Source organism: Ictalurus punctatus, chromosome 2, assembly GCF_001660625.3.
Source record: "Ictalurus punctatus breed USDA103 chromosome 2, Coco_2.0, whole genome shotgun sequence".
Taxonomy (NCBI): domain Eukaryota; kingdom Metazoa; phylum Chordata; class Actinopteri; order Siluriformes; family Ictaluridae; genus Ictalurus; species Ictalurus punctatus.
Window position 1 is genome coordinate 16,749,005 of NC_030417.2, and position 27,119 is coordinate 16,776,123.

Genomic DNA, 27,119 nt, shown 5'->3' on the forward strand with positions numbered 1-27,119 from the left:
CATCCTTGACACATGCAAAATCAGCCAGTGGAGGTTCATATTATAGATCTGACTCTATTGGTGAAAGGAAGTTTATGCAAATCCATCCTGTTATTATTTGCTCTGCATAAAATCAGCTTGTTGCTCAGCTAAAGCTCATATCATCAAACTGAATTACAGAACTTCCATCACTGAGTTCGATTATGGGGCTAGGCGTCATTCTGCAGTGCATTTTTATACTCATGTTAACACGAGGTAACTGAGACTTCTTTAAATGTTTACCACTGAGTGTATGATTTAACGCATTAATGATATTTTTGATCGTTTTATCTGGCAGGTTTTTGCAGTGCTGAGATCAAACTGGACCAGTCTCCTGCTGTGGTAAAGAGACATGGAGAATCTGTGAAGATCTCGTGTAAAATAAGTGGATATTCAATGACGAGCCACAACATACACTGGATCCGACAGAAACCAGGGAAAGCTCTGGAATGGATTGGTATTATGAGTACTGGTAATAATAATGCAGAATATGCAGAGTCTTTGAAGAACCAGTTCACCTTGACAGAAGACGTCCCAGCAAGTACACAGTACTTAGAGGCCAAGAGTCTGAGGACAGAGGACACTGCGGTTTATTACTGCGCCCGAGAAGCCACAGTGACTGGAGCTGAGGAAACAGCTGTACTAAAACCACACTCATATTTTTCACACAGCATTTTATTGAACAAGTCATTACTGTTGTCATTTATGTAAGTGATGAATATAGTCCTCCCTTACTGTGGTTAATGAACTGCTCAATTACATTTTGTTTACAATTATTTATATTACAAACCAGAAACAAATGAAAATGTATTATCCCTTGTAATGTTTATTATGGAGTCTTACTGCAGTATTCAGATTCTGTAAAGTCCAGATGTTATGAACATGAATGAGTCTTTATTATTCACATCTACATTACAGAACAGTGAAATTAATTCTTTGTTCGCATATCCCAGCATGTTAGGAAGTTGTGGTCAGAGTGCAGGGTCAGCCATGATACAAGAGAGGTTTAAAGGCCTTGCTCAAGGGCCCAACCATGGCAGCTTGGAACTGCTGGGGCTTGAACCCCCAACCTTCCAATCAGTAACCCAGAGTCTTAACCATCAAGCCACCAATGACCCAACAGAGCAATAGTTTATCATTTTTGATCACACATTATGTCTGTATACTGTAAATTTAAACTGAAAATAAACTGATTAATATTAGTGAGGTGTGTAAGGATATATTTACTGTAACTAAAAATATAATCATTTAAATTCATGAGACATCTAATTATTCATTCAGTCATTCGTGCATCTTAAGTAAACACTTTTTCCTGGTCAGAGTGGTGGATCCAGAGTCGATCCAGGAACACTGAGTGTACACCTGGACGTAGAGAAGCCAAGTCACATGCCTCACTCCTGATTTGATTTCTTAAAGCAGATTATTTTAGGATTTTGAGAAACAGAAGTAGGAGAAGAGAATAGTTTCAGTGTCGAGCTGCTTAAGGAAATTAGACTTTTGTCATCTGGTCACTAGATTTAGTTTTTTTTTTTATAATTTAAAACACCTGCTTTAGAATCTTATCAATCTGCTACTTCACACTGTATTTATCAGTTAACGCCTCTAGAGTGCAGACTAAACCAGAATGAAAATGGTTTGACTGCATGGGGAATTTTCCATTACAGTTTGATTATATTGTTAAATATAGAGCCCAGTTTTAATGCCAGTAATAAACACGTTTTAGCTACATGCTGTTCTGAAAACACTAATATTTCACTGTTAGAGTGGCAATCATGGAAGCAGTTATTCACAGCAGTTACTGTATGTATTATTTTGTGTGTGTTATGGCAAAGATTCAGTTTAATTTTCACTACATCCATAACAAGAAGAAATAATTACATTATTTACTGTACGAAATTATTTGAATATAAAATACTTAAGTTATTTAACACAAAATATTCCTATTATTATGTTGGCTTGAGAAACATCTACTAAGCTTATTGATATTATTATTATTAGTAGTAGTAGTAGTAGTAGTAGTAGTAGTAGTAGTAGTAGTAGCATTAATTTTATTATTAGTAGTATTAGTAGTATTATCATTATTATTATCATTATTATTATTATTATTATTATTATTATTATTATTATTATTAGTGGTAGTAGTAGTAGTAGTAGTAGTAGTAGAGGTAGAAATTTAAACAGAATCTCCTCCTAGGGCTTTCAAGCTCAAGCACCAAACTCGGCTCAGAACTTCAGACTGTTCTGACTTGAGTTGTTATATCTTTCCGAAGTATTTGGAATTCTGGAATTCCCGGTACGGATGGTCAAAGTGGCCAAAATTCCCATTGACTTGCATTGGAAAATTCTGACTTATAACTCTTTAAACTTTCAAGCTATTTCCACCAAACTCAGCACAGTCCTTCAAGCTGATGAAACTGGTCAGGATCTATTTTTCCAAACTGATCGGACCCCCGGTATTCCCATTGCAGACGATGAAAATTCACAAAAACTCCCATTCACTTATACAGAGGGAATGTTCAAATACTGACTGTAAAATCCACCTGTCAGAACTCACACACCTCCACTCCACCTGAGTGCAGACGGCCCGAAGCCCAAAAGTACTGAAACACTGCCTAACTCCAAAACTATTGGAACACTGCCTGGCTCCAAAACTACTGAAACGCTGCCTAGCTCCAACTGTATTGGAACGCTATCAAGCTCTAAAAGTATCTGAACGATGCCTAGCTCCAAAAGTATTGGAATGCTATCCGGCTCCAAAAGTATTGGAACACTGTCTAGCTCCAAAATTACTGGAATGCAACCTCGCTCCAAAAGTATTGGAAAGCTATCTAGATCAAAAAGTACTGGAATGCTACCTAGATCCAAAAGAATTGGAAAGCTATCTAGTTCAAAAAGTACTGAAATGCTGCCTAGCTCCAAAAGTATTGCAATGCTATCTAGCGCTAAAAGTATTGGAATGCTATCTACCTCTAAAAGTATTGGAATGCTATCCAGCTCCAAAAGTATTTGAAAGCTAGCTAGCTCTAAAAGTAGTGGAACACTGTCTACCTCCAAAAGAAGTAGAACGCTGACTAGCTCCAAAAGTATTGGGACACTGCTACACCCTAGCTATACCCTAGCAACACCCCAGCAACCACTCAGAACAATGCATCAAAACCCTAGCAACCACCAAAAACACCCTAACAACTGGTGAGCAACCAGCCAGAACACCCTAGACACTCCCTAGCAGACTTGCTTTCTCAAGTCAAAATCAAAGTTTGTAGTGACGAACTTTAACTATCAAGTTAGTAATAATAGTAGATTCTTAAATTACTTATCACAATAAACTGATGTTAAATAGCGCCAAAATGGGATGTGACTGTGATTAACACAGAGCTGGACTCAATACAGCTTCTCTGTAATATTTATGCAATCCCCCCCCCGTAATATTAGCACCATGCTTATCGAGAGAGGAAGCCGTTCTCATTAGTCCTCCTTCAACACAAACATGTTTGCTTCAGCTCCACTGCTGCTGCTGGCTCTCGCCCCCTGTGAGTGTTTGGATTTAAGCTTCATAACTTTCTCTTTGATCCTTTCAGTTCAACATGTGAACCTTTTCTTTTTCTCTTTTCACAGATGTGTTCTGTGCTACTGAGCTCATCCAGCCAGACTCAGTGGTTATAAAGCCAGGAGAGACTTTAACCATCACCTGTAGAGTGTCTGGAGCTTCTAGCACTGATAGCAGCAGCCACGTTGGAACAGCTTGGATTCGACAACCTGCAGGAAAAGCTCTAGAATGGATCAACATAATTGATAATGATGAGGATAATTCCAAGGAAGATTCACTTAAAGACAAGTCTGTCATATCTCGAGACACTTCCAGTAAAATGTGACCTTACAGGGACAGGACATGCAGACTGAAGATACAACTGTGTATTACTGTTCTTGTGATCCACACTGACATGACAAGCTGCAGCACTGCACAAAAACATCGTCTTCATCTCAACATTACAAACACTTCAGCCTAGACACTTAGATAATCATTTCACAAAAACTAATAAACAAAAGTTTACTCAGTTCATAGTTATGGAGAATATATTATTTATCTTCTTAGCTGTTTTAAATGAATGTCTAGTTAACATTCCACTTGCTTCACATGTTGAGCTGGCTTTTAAATTAAATGATAACTCTGAGTTTAAAAAAAAATGTTTCTTAATCACTAATTCCTGATATTGATTTCAATACCTAATGCATACAAGGGGAATTAGAGGAATAAAGCACTTCTGCACATGCTACTGTAGGAAAATAATTAATTTTAAGGTGGAAACAGTGAAACTGCTTCAAGTGAGGATGCATCACATCACCCTGCCCTTGATTATGTATAACAATATATCTATAAGAGTATATTATTTATAACAGATTATTTATAACAGCATTCCCCCAAATGTTTTATTCCTTACTGAATCTGTCCTCTGCTTCTGTTGTATTTTAGATAAAGGTCTGTGTAAACTAAACCATCTCTAACTGCTCATTAATACACATTCAGCTTCTCTCTCTCCTCACAGACTGCAACGATTCACCATCATCTCACTCACATTAAACAACTGAAAGATAATTGCTCTTTGTTGCTAACATTATCGTAGTATTATTATATATTTCTTTACACTACCCTGCAAAATGAATAATAAATATTTCTAAATGTTATATATTATATCATCATACACAAAGATTTAAAAACAGTGATGATTTGCGACCTGCATTATTTCTGGAACTACATTCAGTTTGTGTCGGATAACCTGGATTAGACACACAGCTGAAAAGTGACAGTTTCTGAAAGAACTGGACATGTTTGTGTTGTTCAGAAATCAGAAAACCTCAAGTTCTTCTGGGTGTTACAGTGATACACTGTGATGTACTAAAAGGACATGATATCTAATGAGTAAAGAGCAGTTATGTACTAGACAGCATGAAACACAGCTGGAGTCTTACAGTAAGCTCTTTCTCCTCATTGCTATTCCTCTGTGAATATTTTTATGTCTATAATGGTCATGCCATGCAAATTATATCTTGTGTTTGAACCATTTATGCTGATATACATTTAGCTCATACAACATACCAGCAGTTTGTTTTCATTTACAGCAACAGTAATTGTTTTAATTATTTGAGATGGAACTATGCAGAGTTTTGAGTTAATTTGCTCGAACAATGCACAAACTCCATCATAAAGACAGGGTTATAAATGACTTCATTTCCCTCTGATGCTGTTCTGAGTCTGATCTCTGATCTGAGTGCTTTCTCTCTTTTAAACCATGGTGATACAAATGCTCCAATCTGGAATTCATACTTTCTTCATTTGTATTGCAGTTACATGTGAGAAGTTTTTATCGACAGCAAACTTTTTCTGTAAAATTACTCATTCTCATTCATATATATATATATATATATATATATATATATATATATATATATATATATATATATATATATATAAACAGATAAACCTTAAAGTAACTATTGCCTGAGATGTTGTTTTAGAAAATTAACCTTCTGAACCTACTGAAAGTTATGAAAATATATTCTGATATATATATATATATATATATATATATATATATATATATATATATATATATATTTGTTGGTTTCTTGCTTTAAGAATTTGTCTGCACATGTTTGAAGAAATGCTGTACTGTAGACAGAATGCCAGAATTAATGTTAAATACATAACGCATACTGCATGCAAATCTCCCCAACATCAGACAGATATAAATACACTGCAAGTACACAGCAGTCTCTGTGTTTGGTCGAGTACAGCAGAGGAATCATGAGCTGGCCTCTTCTTCTTCTGATATCCTCTGTGCCCTGTGAGGAAACACCTCCCTCCACACTTTACTCAACTTTTTATATGCTCCATATTTTAGACTGAGTTGAAGTGAAGTGTGTTTAATAGCTTCTATGTGTTTTACCGCTCTCCTCTTCTCAGATTTGCATGGCATCAGTCTGACCTCGTCTCCTGCTGAGGCTAAACCTCCCGGAGCCTCAGTGAAGTTGTCCTGTCAGATTTCTGGCTATGCCCTCACTAGCTACGGCACAAGCTGGATCAGACAGCCTACAGGAAAAGGCTTGGAGTGGATCAGGATCATAAGGGGTGGTGGAAGCATAGACTGGACTTTCCTATGAAACTTGCTTCAGCATCTCCAGAGACACGAGCAACAATGTGCTTTACGTAGATATCAGCAGCCTGGTGCCAGAAGACACGGGTGTTTATTACTGTGTAAAGACACACAGCTGTACACCTCACTGGGAGGACTGAACAAAAAATAAACCTCACATATATGTGAAGTTTATTTTGAGTTAAAATCTAAAAAATACAATTTATGGAAATCCATCACATCCTATATACATAAAGAAATATTAAATGATTATAGAGAAGATTAAAGCACAGTAAATAATGAATAGATAGAAACATCCGATCTAACATTTCACTAGTAGTGCAAATTATTTAGCTTTTTCACAGACAATGAAATTTTCCTGAATGTTTGACTGTACATATTTACATTTAGGTTTTGTATACTTATATATCTGAACATTATGATTTCCATTATGCTTTAAGTCCTCTGAGAGGCACTCTTTCTCTACTTACACAACATCTACTCAACATGTTGAGGTTAAAAAGACAAAGATTAAAAGGACTGAGAGAGGACTGATGTCCTTTCCATCACCGTCATAAAATGTATTTACAACATTAATTAAAAACTAAGACATTACAGATCTGTTATAACCATGTCTTAATAAACCAGGCTGCATAATCCACACTCTTTGATAACTTAGTAAGTAAATAGTAGTAGCTCTTGTATTTTGTGAATGTATACATGTTTTTACATTTGCAGGAAATGTAGTATGACTTTGGTTTTATTGAACCTTTGTGAAAGCCTAAACATTATTATGCAAATCAAATGGTTTAAAAGACTGATATATTTACAATATGGGAAAAAGAACCAACTTAGTTTGTTAGAAACTTAGAAAATATCACAATTAAGTCCAAATAAAAAATACACACAGAAGCAGGTAGGGGAGAGAAAAAAAAACAACAGGTCTACCTTGTTGTGAGTTTCTCTATATTTATAATTCACTTTATTATTGAAGAATGAATAATGTTAATTGGTAAAGAGGTTTCTGTCATGGAAAAGATTTGTTCCATTAAAAAGCCACTTGTTCTCCATAAGATGGATCTCCTCATCATACGTTTTAAATACGTTCTCCTCCCATCATCACCAGGTATGCAAATACAAGTGTCATGGCTAGACATAACTCTATTTATGTTATGTGATGGTCTATGTTAAACTTTGGAGAACACCCCAGTACATCTCCACTGCTCCTGCTGGCAGCTGCTTCCTGTGAGTGCATTATTAAATTCATTCATTTACTATAACAATAAATGTGCAGAATATATTGTGTGAGATATCACCATGTGTTTTCCTCCACAGATGTGCATGGTGAGGAACTGACTCAGCCTGCTTCCATGACAGTCCAGCCAGGCCAGAGTCTCTCCATCAACTGCAAGGTTTCATATTCAGTTATGAGATACATCAGTAGTGGTGGGGGAACAGCTTACAGTGACAAACTGAAAAATAAGCTCAGCATCTCCAGAGACACTGCCACTAACACAATAACAATTGGAGGACAGAATCTGCCAACTAAAGACACAGCTGTGTATTACTGCGCAAGACTCACAATGACATAGAATAGTGGATTCCCCTTACAAAAACTTTGAGACATGTTAGAGATTCTCTCAATGTAACTAATAAACCATCTCAGTCAAACTTTATTCCACTGGAATGACATTTTAACAGCTTGTGTGATTTTAAATACACAAACAGTAGTTTTCATCAAAGAACTGCATAAAAATGACAGTGAAAATTATATTCTTTCATTTTAAGAAAAAACAAGAGAATAGAATAACTATTAAATATCTATTTCCAAACATCAAAAAATGAATGAATGTTGAGTGAAAAGTTAATGAAGTCATTCGTAAATCTCTAAATAAAAAGTGTATCTTGTAGTGGAGTTGTCTGATTATTGAATTTATATTAATTCACTGCACTCTGTGTAAACAATAAATAAAGCAGTTAAAACCAAAAAAAAAAATTTTTAAAATCCTGATACTTATAAAACAATAAGGGTAAAAAAAATAATAATTATAATTCAGGATGGAGACCTTTGCTCTCTGCAGTTTCTCAGTAACAAGCAGTATTTTTTTAAAATCTACTTTAGGGTCGTAACTAATTCTGTTTCATCCCACCACCATGTCATTGCTTATTTTCCTGTAACAGTACCCCTGCTGTGTTTTATTCCTTACTAAATGTGGTTATACTCTTGTGCGTTTGCTTATTCACCAGAAAACACAACAGGACTGATAGATATATTTAAATAGACATGGATCAATGTCCCACGTATTTTTATATTTAAAATGACATGTTTGATAGATGGGGAGGTGATCTGATTTAGAAGACTCCCTTAAATGTAACCTTATATAAGGAGTGTCTCTATGCAAATGTCCTTCCCTGTTATATATTTAAGCAATGGAGACTAAGAGCTTTTACTTATTCTGCTTCAACACACATCATGATCTCTACATCCCTACTGCTGCTGCTGGCAGCCATACACTGTAAGTGTTTTTACATTTGAAATAAATATGGCTTTTGGGCACAATCAATATATATATATATTTTACAACATTAAAATAACTTTTCTTTAACAGGTGTTCACTGTGTTGAGCTGATCCAGACCGGATCCACACTTTTAACCCCTGGTCAGTCAGTGACTCTGTCCTGTAAATTGTCTGGATATTCATTAACTGATAGCAGCTACAGTACACACTGGATACGACAACCTGCAGGACTCTGGAGTGGATAGGATGTATATGTTATGATGGTAGCACTATATATAGCGAGAAACTGAAAAGCAGGTTTCAGGTTTCCAGAGACACGTCCAGCAGCACAGTAACATTAACAGGACAGAGAATGCAGACTGAAGACACAGCTGTGTATTACTGTGCTCATGAACCACAGTGAGACAGATCAACAACATCTCTGTACAAAAACATCCTGTACAGTAAACTATTTACATCAGAAAAAGCAGAAATACAATGTTTTACAACATTGTAAATACAATGACACAGAAATACAATCATTTCTGTGTCATGTCATGTCATGTTCCTCCATGAACAATGGACAGAGCCCTGTTTGAACAGTGCTTATTGTGCTTTAAAACTATGTTTAGTTATTTTATTTTCCAGAAAAACATAAATGAAATCTTTGAATTATATCTAAGAACATACAGTACCAGTCTTGCACAAGTGCTAGCTCCCAACATGCTTCTTAACGAATTAATTAATTAATTAATAAGAAGAAGAAGGAGAAGAAGAAGAAGAAGAAGAAGAAGAAGAAGAGGAGGAAGAAGAAGAATTCTGGCTGAGTGCAGGAGCATCCTGGACATTTTGACAGTCAGTATCTGATTACAAACTGAGCTGATTAGGCTTATGTTCATGTCACCGCAATGCATAGTTATCAAAGTGTGAAATTCACTGTGTGAGGAAATCACACTTAGCTAGTAAGGTTTCAAGTTATCTTCAGGCAGACTGTTTGTTTTTCACCACAGTGTTTGTTAAACCAGCTCCTTACACATGATTTTTGCAGGAACAAATCCTAACATAAGTTGCAAAATAAATATAAACATGTTTAGAAATGTATGGTTTCAAAAACTGAGGTGTCACAGTATAAGCCAATTCCGAAAAAGTTGGGACAGTATGGAAAATGCTAATAAAAACAAAGAGGAGTGATTTGTAAATGTACTTTGACTTGTATTTAAACAAAAAGCATATAAAGACAAGGTATTTGATGTTTTACCTAATCAATTGTATAGTTTTTTAAAATAAACATTTATTTTGAAATTGATGAATGTTCCAAAAAAATTGGTTCAGGGCAATTTAGGACTAATAGGGATGTGACAATTTAAAATAAGAAGGTGAAGTGAAATAAGTCTAATCATAAGCTTCCAAAAAAGGCCTAGTCCTTCAAAGGCAAGGATGGGTCGAGGCTCGCCAATCTGTCAACAGATGCATCAGCGAATAATCCAACACTTTGAAAGCAACTTTCCCCAGAGACAAATCGGTAGGATTTGGGGCATTTCACCTTCAGCAGTGCACAATATAATTAAAAGATTCAAGGTATCCAGTCAAATCTCGGTGCGTAAAGGGCAAGGCCAAAAATCACTTCTGAATACGTCTGATCTTCGATTCCTCAGACATCACCATCTTAAAAACCGTCATGAGTCTGTAATGGATATACTGACTTGGGCTCGGAATACTTTGGTAAAACTTTCAGTCAAAACCAGGAATACTTTCAGTCAAAACCATTTGCCACTGCATCCACAGATGCAAGTTAAGGCTTTATTGTGCAAAGCAGAAATCATACATCAGCACTGTTGAGAAGCGCCGCCGACTTCTCTGGGCTCAATCTCATCTGAGATGAACAGAAGCACAGTAGAATCATGTTTTGTGGTCTGACAAGTCAACATTTAAAATAGTTTTTGGACAAAACAGCCGTAATATTCTCCGGGCCAATGAGGAAAAGGACCATCAAAGCTGTTATCAGCGTCAGGTCCAAAAACATCTGTCAGCATCAGCGTGGTCAATGGGTAACTTGCACATATGTGAGGGCATCCCTAATTTCTCCATCTGGAGATTAATAAAGTATTATCTTATCTTATTAATGCAGAAAGATATTTACACATTTTGGAGCAACATATGCTGACATCCAGAGCAGGACAATGCCAAACCACATTCTGCCCGCATTACAAGAGCATGGTTGCATAAGCAGAGAGTGTGGGTGCTAGCATGGCCTGCCTGCGGCCTTGACCTGTCTCTGATTGAGAATGTGTGCCTTGTTATCAAGTGCAAAATAAGGCAGCAAAGGCCCCGTACAGTTACGCAGCTGAAGAAATGCATAATTGATGAATGGTGAAAAATTCCACTTGCTAAACTTAACCATCTAGTGTCTTCAGTGTCCAAACACTTAATAAGTGTTATTAAAAGAAAAGGTGTTGTGACACAGTGGTCAACTTTTTTGGAGTGTGTTGCAGCCATCAGATTAGAAATTAGTATTTTCAAAAATAAATAAAATTCACAAAGTTAAACATAAAATAATGTGTTAATAATGTGTTTTCATTAAAGTACAGGATGAAGTGAATTTTCAAATCACTATTTTTTGCATTTTCCATACTGTCCCAATTTTTTCAGAATTGGGGTTGTATATTATAGACAATGCTGCTTTAACATTTGAGCAGCATTGCAAATTATTTTCTGTTTTTTACAGACAAATTTAGAAAGCCAACCTTTGGTCATGTAGTGTACTGTAATGTATATTTAGTCTGCACCCACATTCGAAATGTATGAACATTATACTTTTCTTTAAGCTTTAAGTCCTGTGAGGGGCACTCTTTCTCTATTCACACAACATCTACCCAACATGTTGAGGTTTAACGGACTGAGGGTGTGATAAAAATGAGAACAAGTTCTCCTGGGATTTAAGTCATAAGCTCTAACTACAACATTGTAATGTCTTATATGTAATGTCTATTATATCAGTGCCTCATTAAACCAGGGTGCATAATCCATACTGTTTGAGGAAAAAGGAAGTCTATAGTAAGTAACTCTTATATTTTGGGAATTTGTACATGTTTTTACATTTCCAGGAAATGCCTCATGTAAGCTCTATACCTTTATGAAACCCCAAACACTGTCATGCAAATCAAACCCCCTATAAAATATTAGAGGTGTTCTCAGGAGAAGTGAGGTTCTGGGTTCAAGTTCCATTCAAACCATGTTTGCTACATTTCTACTCCTGCTGTTAACAGCTGTATCTGGTAAATATGTGGAGAGTTTTGAGATAATTGTGTTTATATTTCTTTTAGAAAGAATGCACCTGATTAATTGATTAATTTGTTGTTCACAGGAATTAAATGTATTGAACTGGTTCAGCCTCCAGTCATGGTGGTTAAACCTGGAGAATCATTTTCAGTTCCCTGTAAGATCACTGGGTATTCAGCCACAAGTGGCAGTACCTGTACTAACTGGATACGACATAAATCAGGACAAGCACTGGAATGGATTGGCTGGTACTGCAGCTCCAGTGATACTGGCAGTAAAGATTCACTAAAGAACAAGATACGTTTCTCAGCCGAGGTCTCCAGCAATACTGTGATTTTACACGGGCAAAACTTTCAGACTGAGGACACAGCTGTGTATTATTGTGCTCGTAATACACAGTGAGACAGATCAACAAAGACCCTGTACAAAAACACCCAGTACAGAAGAATGTAAGAAGCAGAATTATTTTTTATTTCTGTTTTAACTTCAAAGTTTCTCACAAGTGTGTGACGACAGCTAGTTTACAGTCAGCTGATTTGATGGGATTATAAAGTTTATATTTAAACTACAATTAGAATGTCCTGCAGTCCACTGGGATCGGATTCTACATCGTTGTAGGAAAGGATAACTTGATATATAGTTAAATTGGTAATTTGGATATTTTTTTAATAGTAGGTGTTCTGTTCAAGCAATTATGGTATTATCATTATTATTATTATCATCATCATCATTGTTGTTGTTGTTTTTTTATATTATTATTATTATTATTATTATTAATATATCAAATTAATTGATTGATTTAAAATGGATTGCTGTTATCGGAAAACAATCAATGAGGAGGTGGTGTGATTCAGCCCAACACAAAATGGAGCTACTATTTCCACAAAGAAGTTGATTATTTTCCTATTACAGCATGACCCACAGTGTTGTATTCCTCTAATACCATAGTCCATCCATCCATCCATTTTCTGTATCGCTTATCCTACAGAGGGTCGCGGGGATCCTGCAGCATATCCAGTAAGTGTTTATCTGTCACACATCGTGACGAAGCAGAGATAAGGCGGATGCAGGTGCAGGATAACAGTTGTTTATTTAAAGAGACAGGCAGGCAGACAAATCCTAAACGTGATCCAAAACGTAATCCATAAACATGCAAGAGGTCAGGCGATTGGCAAACAGTCATACACGGGACTAGGCAGGAATCTAGGTCGATAACCAAAACACGACACGAACTAGAACGAGGGACTGGAAGCGGAGAATCCCTCTCACTCACTCACTCACTCACTCACTCACTCACTCACTCACTCACTCACTCACTCACTCACTCACTCACTCACTCACTCACTCACTCACTCACTCACTCACTCACTCACTCACTCACTCACTCACTCACTCACTCACTCACTCACTCACTCACTCACTCACTCTTCCACGTTGTGTGCTGGGAAGTGCACGGTATATATGCGGACCTGATTAGCATGTAAACTGCTATCAGCTGGGAGCAATACAGACCCACGTGAATTCCCAGCCAATGACGGAACAGGGAGGAGACATGACAAACATAAACAAAACACACGTGTCCCAATGTCACTACGGTCAACAGCGGAAAAGCAGGTGCTCGCGCATTCACGCTTAGAGCACGCTGCTTCAAGGGGGAATCGTGACATTATGTTAATGGTAGCAGCTGAATAAACACCATTTTAGCTTAGTTATAGCATGAACATTATGGAAAGACATGCTTACAACTCCAAAGAAAATGTTCTACATATAGTATCTTGTTAGTTGGTTATATAAGATTCATAAAGTAGGCTTTACATATCCTCGATAACATGAACATTCTGCACATTTTAAATATATTCTCCTTTACTCAGATAAACAAATACAAGTGTCACAGCTGGACATCACTCTATTCATGTTCTGTTAAACTTTGGATATCAGAGAAGACCCCAGTACAAATAACACACACCAGGTTCTCTACATCTCCACTGCTCCTGTTGGCAGCTGCTTCCTGTGAGTGCTTTATCAAATGTATTAATTTACTACAATAACAATAAATGTGCAGCATATATTGTGTGAGATACCACCAAGTGTTTTCCTCCACAGATGTGCATGGTGTTGATATAAGTACAGATATCACAGTCAATAAAGTTCTCAAGCGTCTCTTAGCAGCAGTGTTACTTTTTTAACATCAATAAGCAAGCTGAATAAATGATCTAAATTCATTCAGTCAGTCATCTTCAGTAATATTGTTCTTCTGGTGGTGACTAAGAAATCTCTAATAAATATTAAAAACAAAAAGGACACAACCATTAGTATCAGTTATAACACAGCGCTGTAGAATTTTCAGTACTGATTAATGGTTAGAGCAAATCACAGGTTTATATTAATGCGCTCGTTCCAAACATTGTAATGGATCAACAGCATCACACCACCCTGAGGCTGAAACAAACCAGTTTAAAATTGTGAAATAGTCAGTTAATGTGTATAGTCACATTTACAAATTAAGAGAAAATGAAAATAAAGTTACATGTGTTAATAATGTATATTGGTTCAGATATGTAGGATTGCATCAAATTTACTCTGATAAAAGAGTGTGTCACGACCGGTTCAAAGCCGTGACAAATGATAGGAGGACATAGTAAAGAAGTCAGTTGCAACAATAAACATTTATTAAAATAAATAGAAAATTATATAAACCAAGGAAACAACACAGTCATCTGTAATGTCTATCTGGTGCAAGGATGTTAGTGTATCAAAAATAGAAAACAAAATTCGCAAAACAAATTACAAAAACAAGCTAAACTACAAAACAAACAAAAGCCAAACTCAAACACAAAGCAACCAGGAACATGCCCCATCTACTCTAACACAGCCTAAGCTTTTACAGAGGGAGGAACTGTGGACATGGTTCTCTTGATGAGCCTCCTAGTCAAACCCACTGACCGGCTGTAGCATGAAGAGTAGAAGACCTGTCACAAGTGTCTCTATGCAAATGTATTTCCGTTATATATTTAAATGGTGAAGACCAAGAGCTTTTACTTATTCTGCTTCAACACACACCATGATCTCTATATTCCTACTGCTGCTGCTGCTGGCAGCTGTACACTATAAGTGTTTTTACATTTTACATGCATATGGCTTTTGGGCACATTTTCCTTTTACAGCATTAAAATTATCTTTTCTTTAACAGGTGTTTACTGTGTTCAACTGATTCAACCTGAAACAACGATTTTATCCCCTGGTCAGTCAATGACTCTGACCTGTAAAGTGTCTGGATATTCAGTAAGTGATGGCAGCTACTGGACACACTGGATACGACAACCTGCAGGAAAAGCTCTGGAGTATATCGGACAAATATCTGGTAGTGGTATCACTTACTACAGTGAGAAACTGAAAAGCAGGTTTCAGGTTTCCAAAGACACGTCCAACAGCACAGTAACATTAACAGGGCAGAACATGCAGATTGAAGACACAGCTGTGTATTACTGCGCCCGTAAACCACAGTGAGACAGATCAAGAACATCCCTGTACAAAAACACCCAGTACAGAAAAGTGATGTATTAGCAAAAGCAATACCATAGCAATACAATGTTTCATCTCTGTTTGAAATTTTATGTTTCTCATAAGTGTAAGAAGACATCAGCTAGCAAATAGTCAGTTGATTTGCTGAGTTTGTTAAATTTTAACATTTTAACATAAATTGGTTAGAATTCAAATTGACCAAGAACTGTGCAGTGCTCCAATGAAAAACTTCATGTTTTATCTTTCTTTATCTGAGTATCATAACTTTTGTGCAGTGATGTACTGACCTAAAGAGATGAAAAATCAGATTTTGGCTAAATAGGGTTTTCTGTCTAACATTTAGAAGCCTCAACATTGATACACTATAAATATATTTCACCAAAACAACATGAAATGATTTACTTTCTAATCTTGCCTAGGCTTTCTTCCTGCAGAGGCCATGTTGGATAAGGAACCAGTTTAACAACAGCAGTGATTAAAACAGTCAGTTTGATAAAAAATATCTAAAACTTTGTGAGCTAAGTGTGAGTTCCTCACACATTTAATGGTTACACTTTGATCAAGTTTTAGGCTACTTTTGTATCTTATTGAAAGACATAAGGTTAATAAATTCAGTTTATAAACAGATACCATCAGTCAGAATGTATGTGATGCTCCTGTACCACAGTCAGAATGAAATCTTTAACTGCATTTTCTTCCCCTTTTCACATTTAAACTATATGAAAATTAACAGGACAAAATCTAAATTGGTGGAGATTTCTGCAGAGAAAATATATCACCTACATGATATAAAATAAATGTATTAATAAAGAATAAAATACACTGGGACTGTCACAAATATCCTACTTTTTTGCTGCTCTACTGAACCCTCTTTGGATTTAAAGTCTGATTTTATGTTTGCTATAATTATTGGGTCCCACCTTCATTAACCACACATTACAGTGGTGTGCTGTTATAGGAAAATAATCAACATCATTGTGATATGAAGCAGATTGACATGAAGTGGAGATACTGTTAAAATTGTTCAAAGTTGATTTCCAGTAACAGCACACCCTGGAGTGTTTTATTGGATGCATATGTTATGATGGTAGCACTATATACATTGAGAAACTGAATAGCAGGTTTCAGACACGTCCAGCAGCACATTAACATTAACAGGGCAAAACATGCAGACTGAAGACACAGCTGTGTATTACTGCACTTGTTGGCCACGGTGAGACAGATCAACAACATCCCTATACAAAAACACCTCATATGTCTACCTATAAAATATAATCACACAAATAAAACAAAGAGTTTAAAGATATTTAACGTTTATAATGTAAATTTTAATTTCATTTATTTCATATTTCTAATATAATGATGCTACATCTCTAACATTGTTGCACATTATACACACCATTATAATCACATCACTTAAAAGAACTTGTTATACTGTAGTATCTTTACGTAACAATAATCACCTCAACAAATTTAAATTTGTGTGATCATGTGTGAGAAAGTGTGAGAGCATTTTGAGAGGATTTTTTCCATTATAATGAACCCAATATTCTCAAGCACAGATAATTATTATCATGCTCAATTTACTATTTAATCATTGTGCTTATTACACTGACACTTCAATATTTTATAGAAAATTATAGATTTGATAAAGAGGCACATATCCACATATATGCCATAAGCTGAATTTCTATACATTTTAATACATTTAGAGAACAGAGAAGACCCCATTACAAACAACACACACCATGTTCTCTACATCTCTACTGCTCCTGCTAGACACCTAAATCATTTATATATATTTTTTAAATAAAAAAATAGTACAAAGGTTTACTCAGGTCATCGTTAATAAGAATATAATCCAGTTAATATTCCACTTGCTTTATATGTTTAAAAGCTTTTATTTGTTTATTTTACTTCCTATATTTTAATTCAAATGCTACTTAAAATATTTGGTAATAAATTTCACTTGCAAAGCTATTTGTTGGTGTATCTTAAGGACTAATTCCTGGTGTTGACTCAGTACACAACACATAGAGGACTGCACTGATTACCATCACGACCTGTTTCAGTCTATAAAAGCTACTTTTTTTTTTTTTTATTTAATGGGTGAGGCCGGTTAGGAAGCGACATTTTAGAACTGTAATAATGTAAGTGATGAGAAGAAGTCCTTTGGGTGGTAACAGGAAATCTGTTTTACTTCATTGATAATTATTTTCCTCCGAAAGTGATTTATTCCTTACTGAATCTGTCACTGAGCTCCTCTGCTTCTGTGGTATTCCAAGTGTCTTTTAGTAAAAATGTGCAACAGCAGTTTATTTTCAATTCAGGTCCTAGTTACTGTTTTATATCTTTAGGGTGCAGTCTGTGTAAACTAAACCATCTATACATAACATTCCAATGAATTTGTGGTTTTTGTACAGTATAACATTTTTTGGGGTCTTCACTCAGATATATTTGGCAAACCGGACTTTAGAATTAATTGGGATTCTCGATAACGGACTCGGACTCGAGTCCAATTATGAATTAAGTCGGACTTGTCACACACTCGGGTAAATTTTACATTTGAACTTGACACGGACTCGGACATTTTGGACTCGGAAATGTTTCCGATTACAGTCGAGTCCGCGTCACGTGTAACATGCAAAGTAAGAAATAAATAACAGCATAAAATTAAGATAATAAATTACTGAACATCTCCTTGCCTGAGCAGGCCCAGCCGACATTTCAACGTTGCATCACCGTTGAAATTGGTTTCGCTTTTGTAAATTGAATCAGCGTTGATATCCTGATGATGTTTCAACGTCATACGTTTCAACATTAAGTAAACTATCTAAATTGAATTTCCTATAGGCTTCACTCACTGTGTACACGATTGTGCATTTTTAATTCTATTATAACCTATTTTTGTTATAATCTAGCTCGCATTTAGAACAACATGACCTACATTTCCCCACACAGCTGTTCATATGCACCTTGTCGCAATACGATCCCTATATCAGACAAAATAAACACCTGAAAGTAAGTCAGTGGTAAATGAATTGGATGTTATTAAATAAGATCGCACTGGAACAAGAGATGATGGCACCAAGAAAAAAATTAAACAGTCATTCAACTAAGAGAAAACAACAAAATAACAACAGGTGCAACTCCTATCTTTATTTCAAATACAAGCTCTTTAAACAAGAGCTGTGTGGCACAGATCGTTAGGGCAAAGTCTTCTTATCCAAGTCTTCTTTAAATATTTGGACATTATTGTCTCCATTATCTTCGTGTGTGTTGTTCCATAGCTGCTCATAACGTCATCTAAAGGAAAACAAAGACACAAATAAGACTGTTTAAAAAAATGCTGCAAATTTCACACCATCTATAAAGAAATGTGTGTATTTTTGCAAACCCTTTTCCAAAGCTGTATCAAAATTGATTACATTGCATGAGTTTTGTCAGTAAAGTGCATCAACTCTTTGTTGACGCTAGTTAACCATGCTCCATTTAAGTATGTCATAGGCTATTCAAAATAACTTCACAATTCACATAACTTCACAGATTATTAATTAAATAGGCTAAATTAGTGTGTAATAGGCAAAATCGTTGCCATTTTCAAAAAAAAAAGAAAAAAGATTCCCCCTACCTCTGACATTACACTACATTTTTCAATAATTTTAAAAGGATACTGATGCACCTATATATCTATATACACCAACCTATATATCTATAAACACAAAAACACACTGCTGACAAAAAAAAAAAAAAAGTTTGTGCGAGCAGAGAGGGTTTAAAACGAGCGCGTGAAATAAGGTTGTTGTCATTCATAGACAGATTAAAAGCAGTAATAAAGCATGAAGCTTGTTGTTATGCCATGCTGCTAAATGTAACTGTACCCTTACTCTCTCTCTCAGCTTATATAACTGTGGGGGAGATGCATCAAATCACTGAATTGTGAACTCCAACTGGACAACACAATATAGTGTATAGATACAATAACAAAACAGCTTTATTTATATTTTACACACTTGTAATAATGTAAGCTGCAGGGACACTACAGATCGATGGTTAATTTCCTGAATTTATAAACAGTGAGTCTGTTCAGCAGCACAGAATCTGACCAGAGATTAAATTAAATGTACATGTTTTCTGCAGCACCACTACTACAAACTCCTGGAATTAAAATCATCTGTAGGGCAGCAGATCACTTGTTTTGAAGAAGGATTCATGAAACTATTAAATCTATTAGTTGAAGTGTGTTTATGCAAATTCATACTGTTATAAAAATCAGTCTCTTACTCACCCAAAGCTCATTTCACACAACTGAATCAAAAAGCTTGATTATGGGGCTGAGGGTCACTCAGTACTGCATCTTTGTTATAATGTTAATACATGGCACCTGACACTTCTATATATGTCTTCAATGAGAATCTGTTGTTTATCTTTGATTGTTATGTTTTATCTTCTAGGTGTGAGCAGTGATGAGATCAGAGTGGACCAGTCTTCTGCTGTGGTAAAGAGACCTGGAGAACATGTGAAGATCTCTTGTAAGATAAATGGCTTTGATATGACTGAGTATCTCATGCACTGGATACGACAGAAACCAGGGAAAGCTCTAGAATGGATTGGATATGTGAACTCGGGTACAACTGATGAACTCACATATGCAAACTCCATGAAAGGCCAATGTCTCTTCTCTGAAGACATCCCTACAAGCACACAGTTCTTAGAAGCCAAGACTCTGAGGACAGAGGACACTGCAGTTTATTACTGCACCCAAAGCCACAGTGACTGGAGCGGGGGAAGCAGCTATGCTAAAATCACACACATATTTTAACTGAACTAACTGAAGCTGCTTCAATTGTAATTCATAGACAGGATAATACCATCTGTATCTGTTTCCTGCTCCAAATACCCATATGTGTATCTTGGGGTGGGAGCCTACAGGTAGAAATAGCAGAACTGTAAGCATGATGTGTGAATTGTGGCTCTGACGGTTCCTCAACAACACACTAATAGGCATCCCAGTCCCATTACACACCTCTAGTCTCAACCAGATTTCCTGCAAGATTAAAAAAAACTGAACCTCCTATTTGAATTAGTATCTGTTCAGATCACATTATCTGTTCATTTCCAATAACTTATTCATATCCCTACATCCCTACTGCTCACACAAAATGTCGCCATATCAACAATGCTTGCTCATTTTTTTTTTGTTTGTTTTAATCCATTGATGTGTAGAGTCCATTATATTAATCCCTGTGTAAATTGTATAGAAACTAAAACATATTAGAGCAAGCATCTCTCTGTAAACATTGCAGCTGGAACTACTGTCAGAGCGGCTGTTATAGAAATGTAATTAACACCTTCAGACCACAGCACCTACTACTTCAGGGAGAAAGTTTTATATTGGATGATTGCTCAGCTATTTAGGATTTTTGCAAAATAAAAATGTTATGTTTAATCAGTTGATCACAGAGATACGTTAGTGTTTTGCATATTTCAGACTAATTTTAAGATGAATTCACTGAGATTTCAAAAGTTTAGGATGTCAACTAATAAATTTGTAAACCTGAGTCTTCAAGTTCATGTAGCAGTTGATGACACATTTTATGCAAATCCTCCACTCATGTCTTTTAAATTAGGGAAGTGTGTGTGTGTGTGTGTGTGTGTGTGTGTGTGTGTGTGTGTGTGTGTGTGTGTGTGTGTGTGTGTGTGGGTGGGTGGGTGTGAGAGAGAGAGAGAGAGTGTGTGTGTGGTGAGGAAGAAGGAGAGCAGCTGAGAAGTTTAATTCACTTCAGTTTTATACCAAACAAAGATGCTCTCAGCAGTGCTTCTGCTGCTAACAGCTACATTCTGTAAGTCTCCATGTTGACTGAATGAGTTTAGATTTAATACCTGGTTGTGAAAATCCATTTAAAAGCTTTTGAGCAGGTTGTTGAATCTGAGCTGTGTAAAGTTGGTATCAGTGATAGAAGCTCCACACACTCAAATCTGTACAAAACACACATCTGCAAGAAGAGAAACAAAGTGCAATTTTTTTTCACCTCTAGAGGGCAGTAGCTCACTTCTACTGAGGTAAAACTCATGAAACTTGCTTTTAAAGGAAACATTATCTGGAATGAGAAAAGACACAAGTATTAGTCCCTCTAGGATTTAGCAATATTGTGATCTCAGAAAATAGTGCAAAATCAAGCAAACTCTGCAATATTTTGAGGAACTTACAAATGTTCAAAATTACTTTAGATTTTCCACAGATATGAGCCAAGATGTATCACATTCAGCCAAAGCCCTCTTCGATTCACATGCGTCGAACATGCATACAGACAAATGGTCTCATTTACCAACAAACATCACAACTTTTTAGACATGTTGGAACTACAACGTGAATTTAATACACAATAATGTACCACAACTTGGTTAACTTTCACTCACACAATGAGCACAGTCATATTCTCACTGGTTCCGTAGCTTTCTGTCTATGGATATGCAGTTTAATTGAATTGTTTAGTAGTTTCAACTGATTCCAAATTCAGTCTTATAGAGCCAATCATGGATCACGGTGTTAATGAAGCACCTGGGCAGAATAAAATGTAATCTGACCATACTTTTGCATCACCAATATCAAATGTCCTACATTTTTCCTTCCACATGCAATGCATATTGCTTGAGTTGATCCTGTTTTACCTGAATATCAGAATATTTATTGTAGTCTATAACTCCTCTAGGGGCTGGACATGCAAATGACACTTTCCCTTTATAAGCACAGTCTCCAGTTGCATTATTTGCACTTAGTTTAGACTTTTTTCAGGAACAGCCATGCAACAACAAATCATTAACTCTTTTATTTTGACATTAATGACTATAACCAGTGAGTAAAAGCATGTTTTTGAATGCATCAATAATATAAATTGTGTAATTCTGTAAGACTATGAAATGATTAAATGTATTTGACAGGTCACTAACCAAGTCTGAGCCAGTCATTAAACCTGGAGGATCTCATCAACTCACCTGTACCTACTCTGACCCCTAAACTTGATCTCTGTGACATGTTGTCAGTAGTGACTGAGAAGGTGGATGTGAAAGCTGATCTACAATCTCAACATAACCTAGCAAATCCTCTCTGTATCAGTTAAAGCCTCTAAAGTGCAGACTAAACCAGAATTAAAATGATTTGACTGCATGGGGCATTTTCTATTGCACAGTTTGATTATAATGTTAAATATAGAGCCCAGTTTTAATGCCAGCAATAAAAAATGTTTTTGCCACATTCTGTTCTGAAAACACTGCAATATTTCACTATGTGAGATTGGAAAATATGGAACTTGATCATTTTCCTATAACTGCATGCCCCCAAGTATTTTATTCCTTACTGAATCTGTCACTGAGCTCCTCTGCTTCTGTTGTAGTTTAGGTAAAGGTCTGTATAAACTAAACCACCTCTAACTGCTCATTAATACACATTCACCTTCTCTGTCCTCACAGACTGCAATGATTCACCATCATCTCACTCACATTAAACAACTGAAAGACAATTGCTATTTAACATTGTTATATTATTATATTTCATTGCACGACTATGCAAAGGTAATAATAAATAACTCTAAATTGCATAAATTATATCATCATTCACAAAGATTTAACAACAGTGATGATTTGTGACCTGCATTATTTCTGCAACTACATTTCACTTTTTATTGGACAAACTGGATTAGACACAAAGAAAACAAATGTGAGCTTCTGAAAGGACTGGACACGTTTCTGCTGTTCAGTGATTATGAGTGATCAGAAAACTTCATGTTCTTCTGTGTGTTACAGTGATACACAGTAATGTACTAAAAGGACATGACATCTAATGAGTAAAGAGCAGTTATGGACTTGACAGCATGAAATACAGCTGGAGTCTACTTGGCTTTTCCTCTGTGAATCATTTTTATGTCTCTAGTGGGCGTGCCATGTAAATTATATCCTGTGTTTGAACCATTTATGTGATATACGTTCAGCTCAACAACATACCAGCAGTTTGTGTTCATTTACAGCAACGTTAATCATTTAAATTAATTGAGATGGGACTAGGCAGAGTTTTGAGTTACTTTGCTCTAGCAATGTTCATTCAATGTTAGTAGCCTATTATTATTTATTTCATACAGAAAAACATTTTAACAATTTTCCATAGATTCTTTTTTTTACTTTGACACTTATCTTTGTGCTTTCTTGTATTTCAGATTCTTGCAGTCAGACACTAATCGAGTCTGATTCAGTGATCATCAAACCTGATCAGTCTCATAAACTGACCTGCACAGCTTCTGGATTCGACTTTAGTAGCTACTGGATGGCTTGGATCAGACAGGCGCCTGGAAAAGGACTGGAATTTGTTGCAACTATCGAGTATGATAGTGATAGGAAGTATTACTCCAATGCAGTTAATGGCCGCTTCACCATCTCCAGAGACAACAGTAAGAAGCAGGTGTATCTGCAGATGAACAGCGTGAGGACAGAAGACACTGCAGTGTATTACTGCGCCCGTGACCCACAGTGATACTTCTCCTTAGACATCAGTACAAAAACACATGCTTGCTATAGTCACATGACAAGCTCACATTTTCATGAGACAAGTGTCTTACATTTTCATTCTCACATGACAAGTTTCTCACATTCTTATGAGACAAGTGTGTGTTTATTTAGGCATCTAGTTATTTGGGCACCTAGTCCATGTGGAATGAGGTTAAGATTCATTTACAGAACTAAATTTGACTTACATATTCAGTCTTTAATGTATAAATCAACTTTTTTTTTTACATCACAATAGAACATTTCCATTGTGATTATTAAAACCTGTAGGCAAGGGCGTAACCATGGAATGGACATTTGTCCCCCCCAAAAAATATCCAAAGTTTGATACTGAAAATTCACATATTTAGAACATAGTTTTAGGATTACAGTTACCGTCTGAATTTATGTGATTTCTGAGTGACATAAGCTCCGACAGCATGGGGAAATTGTGGCATGCTGTGGATGTCCTGTGGGAAGATGTATTCTCTGCTCCATAATCTACCATGAAACCTATCATACCAAGTAGAGGTTATCTAAGATGTGTGCAGGCAATCACGACTTTTAAACAAACTCAGAAAGAATGGCTACCTATGAAACTGAATTCAACACTATATATGTTGTAAATACAATTTCCCCGTGGATGCTTCAAGCAAAGGCGTTCAAAGGGAAAAACATTTTAGGACATTTCCTAAGAATGTCTTACAAAGATGTAGAATCTTTACAGACATGCAAGCAGGCTACTTCCGATTCACCTCATACAAAGTAGTGAAAATGCTATCAACATAAGAAATGGTTAATTTACTCAAATATTTTTCTATTTCAACAAGACCCACTACATGGTGTTAAAATTCAAGAAATCGCACCTGCCAAATAGAATTATGCATTTTCCAGGAGTAGCAAATAGAACAGCAATGACCTACTTAGATGATCATTTTAATTTGATAAACTGAATATTCTGTTTGTGCAAATGGTGTCATTTATTATGTTAATGTCATCATGCTGTTTAGCTTGCTATGTAATAATTGTACAAAGTGTACAAGAATATATAGTGGTAACCTGAAACATTATATAAAGGGTATTGGAGTTTTCTTTTCTTGATTCTAAAGACAAACTGCCATAACTAGTTCTGAATGATAACAACAATATGGCCACCACTCAGACGTTAGTTCCATATCTCTCGTTACCAAGCTAGCACACCTCAGCATTATGCTGAGCCTTCTATTTGTAAAATCACGTAGCTCTCCTTAGCCCAAATGTAGTGTAAAGGAACGAAACTTTCCTCACTTTCACTCGCATTTATAACAGTCTGTCACAACGTGAGCGTTCATAACGAACACACTTGCAAGTGATAAAGTGATAGGATATGCAAGTGAATGTAACGTTAATGGTCAAAAACCGGAACTGACGTTAGCCTAGCCTACTCCGTGGGTGTGCAAATATCAAAAGTTAATTGACATTCTAAAGAACAAACCACGCCATGGTATGATGCCTCCTATACTAAGCTAAGGTTACCTACTATTTAGGTATCTAGGTACTTACTGTCTGACAAAAAGCCCGTGTGTTCTGCTGCACTTTTCTACGCTTGGCTGCTGTCTCCATTTCTAACAGACTGAACAGCTAAAATATATCAACAATCTTGCGTTGAGTATGGGCGCAACCAAGTGTACAATTGGAGGGGAGGGAACACCGATTTTCCTTAACTAACGGAAATATATTAAAAAGGTATAGACATAAATAAATAGAATAGATGAAGGAAAGGGGGACATATAGAAAATATTTTCTACTGTATATTGGGGGGACAGATTGGTATTTCCTTGGTATCCCCCCCAAAGAATCTGTGGTTAAGCCCATGCCTGTAGGAGACAGACATTAACAAGCTGTTTTGAATGGACCAGCATAACAATATTGTTGCGAGACAGGACTCAAAACAGTTCAATAATGAACTCGGAGATGCTAGCAAATTATTACAGTAATAACCTACTGTACATATATTTTTGACTGAAATTGTGACATCTCTTTTTTCAGATGTGGGATGTGCAGTAGGACTCACTCAGGTCACCTCAGTGATGTTAAAGCCAGGAGATTCTTTAACCCTCAGCTGTAAAGTATCTGGCTACTCTGTTACTGATAACAGCTACGCCACAGCTTGGATTCGACAACCTGCAGGAAAAACTCTGGAGTGTATAAACCACATTTGGGGTGGTGGAGATACTTATCATAAAGATTCTCTAAAAAGCAAGTTCAGTATTTCAGCTCCACCAGCACGGTGACTCTGAGAGGACAGAATCTGGAGACAGAAGACATAGCTGTGTATTACTGCGCCCACTACAAACACATTGATGCTTCTACTTAGGGATCAATACAAAAACATGTGCATGATATAGTCACACACTGAGCTCACATTTTCTTCATCAGTGGATTAGATCTAAGGAACATTGAGATTAATACTGAACTCTATCCCTTTCCTCTTTGCTTAGAAGAACATCTGGAATAAGCAACATTTCCTGAAATCTCACCTCTGTACAATAAGGAGACTGATGGGTGTTTCTGAATCTTAGCAAGTTTCACAATATCAGCATTTACACATTAAAAAAATGTTTATGTGGAACAACTTATGTGTAAGTTGTTATTATAGAGTGATAAACTATTGCAATAAGCTAATTAATATAAACCTGTGATTTGCCTTTCTACAAGTGTCAGGTCTGCTGTTATAGAAAATTAATCAACACCTTCTGACTAATCAAAGTAGAGAATTCAGCAGCACTGTGATATAAGTGTATTTAATATCTTTAATATTTTTTGGAAGCTTCTTTATTTTGGCTTTAAATGACAGAAGCACACTTCACAGAGAGTGAAAAACAAAGTTTTTATTAACAGTAAGAACATTTAAACCTTTTCCTTTAAAATTGATCATTCTAGTTCTGGATATTTTGAAAACAGGACTTTTGTGCTTCTAGAGGGCAGTCTCGGCAAACTCAACCATCTCAGTCTGTTGCTATCTGCACATTTAGGCCATCTCCCTCTTCACATTCTGCTATGACTGCATTCGGCATCATGACTCTCAGATTAAAAAGAATTACATGTAGCATATAAGCAACCTATGTTGTGCTGATCAGTAATTAAGGCTCTTTGT

The 27,119-nt window shown here is 36.2% G+C and overlaps 1 long non-coding RNA gene, 2 pseudogenes and 3 gene segments (V, D, J or C); 5 read left to right on the forward strand and 1 right to left on the reverse strand.

Moving 5' to 3' along the window:
• On the forward strand, positions 1 to 1,419 carry LOC108277668 (immunoglobulin heavy variable 1-3-like). The segment is given in 3 exon segments: positions 1 to 234; positions 317 to 657; positions 1,339 to 1,419. Coding segments are annotated over 3 exon segments (474 nt in total).
• Positions 1,420 to 3,474: 2,055 nt separating this feature from the next.
• Positions 3,475 to 4,016, forward strand: LOC108261622 (immunoglobulin heavy variable 2-26-like; annotated as a pseudogene).
• A 1,722-nt stretch (positions 4,017 to 5,738) lies between these two features.
• Positions 5,739 to 7,741, forward strand: LOC108261621 (immunoglobulin heavy variable 1-46-like; annotated as a pseudogene).
• Positions 7,742 to 13,412: 5,671 nt separating this feature from the next.
• LOC128629461 (immunoglobulin heavy variable 4-38-2-like) lies at positions 13,413 to 16,269 on the forward strand. The segment is given in 2 exon segments: positions 13,413 to 13,936; positions 15,117 to 16,269. Coding segments are annotated over 2 exon segments (498 nt in total).
• A 380-nt stretch (positions 16,270 to 16,649) lies between these two features.
• LOC128629527 (uncharacterized) lies at positions 16,650 to 25,632 on the reverse strand. 2 transcript variants are annotated; one of them, XR_008393846.1, is made up of 4 exons: positions 25,526 to 25,631; positions 23,729 to 23,906; positions 21,332 to 21,444; positions 16,650 to 18,754 (listed from the first exon to the last, which is right to left on the reverse strand). It is a non-coding gene; the product is annotated as an uncharacterized LOC128629527 (long non-coding RNA). The 2 variants fall into 2 exon arrangements; XR_008393845.1 differs by lacking the exon at positions 23,729 to 23,906 and having other exon boundaries at positions 25,526 to 25,632.
• On the forward strand, positions 23,344 to 24,033 carry LOC108277900 (immunoglobulin heavy variable 3-30-3-like). The segment is given in 2 exon segments: positions 23,344 to 23,551; positions 23,659 to 24,033. Coding segments are annotated over 2 exon segments (366 nt in total).
• Positions 25,633 to 27,119: the final 1,487 nt, after the last annotated feature.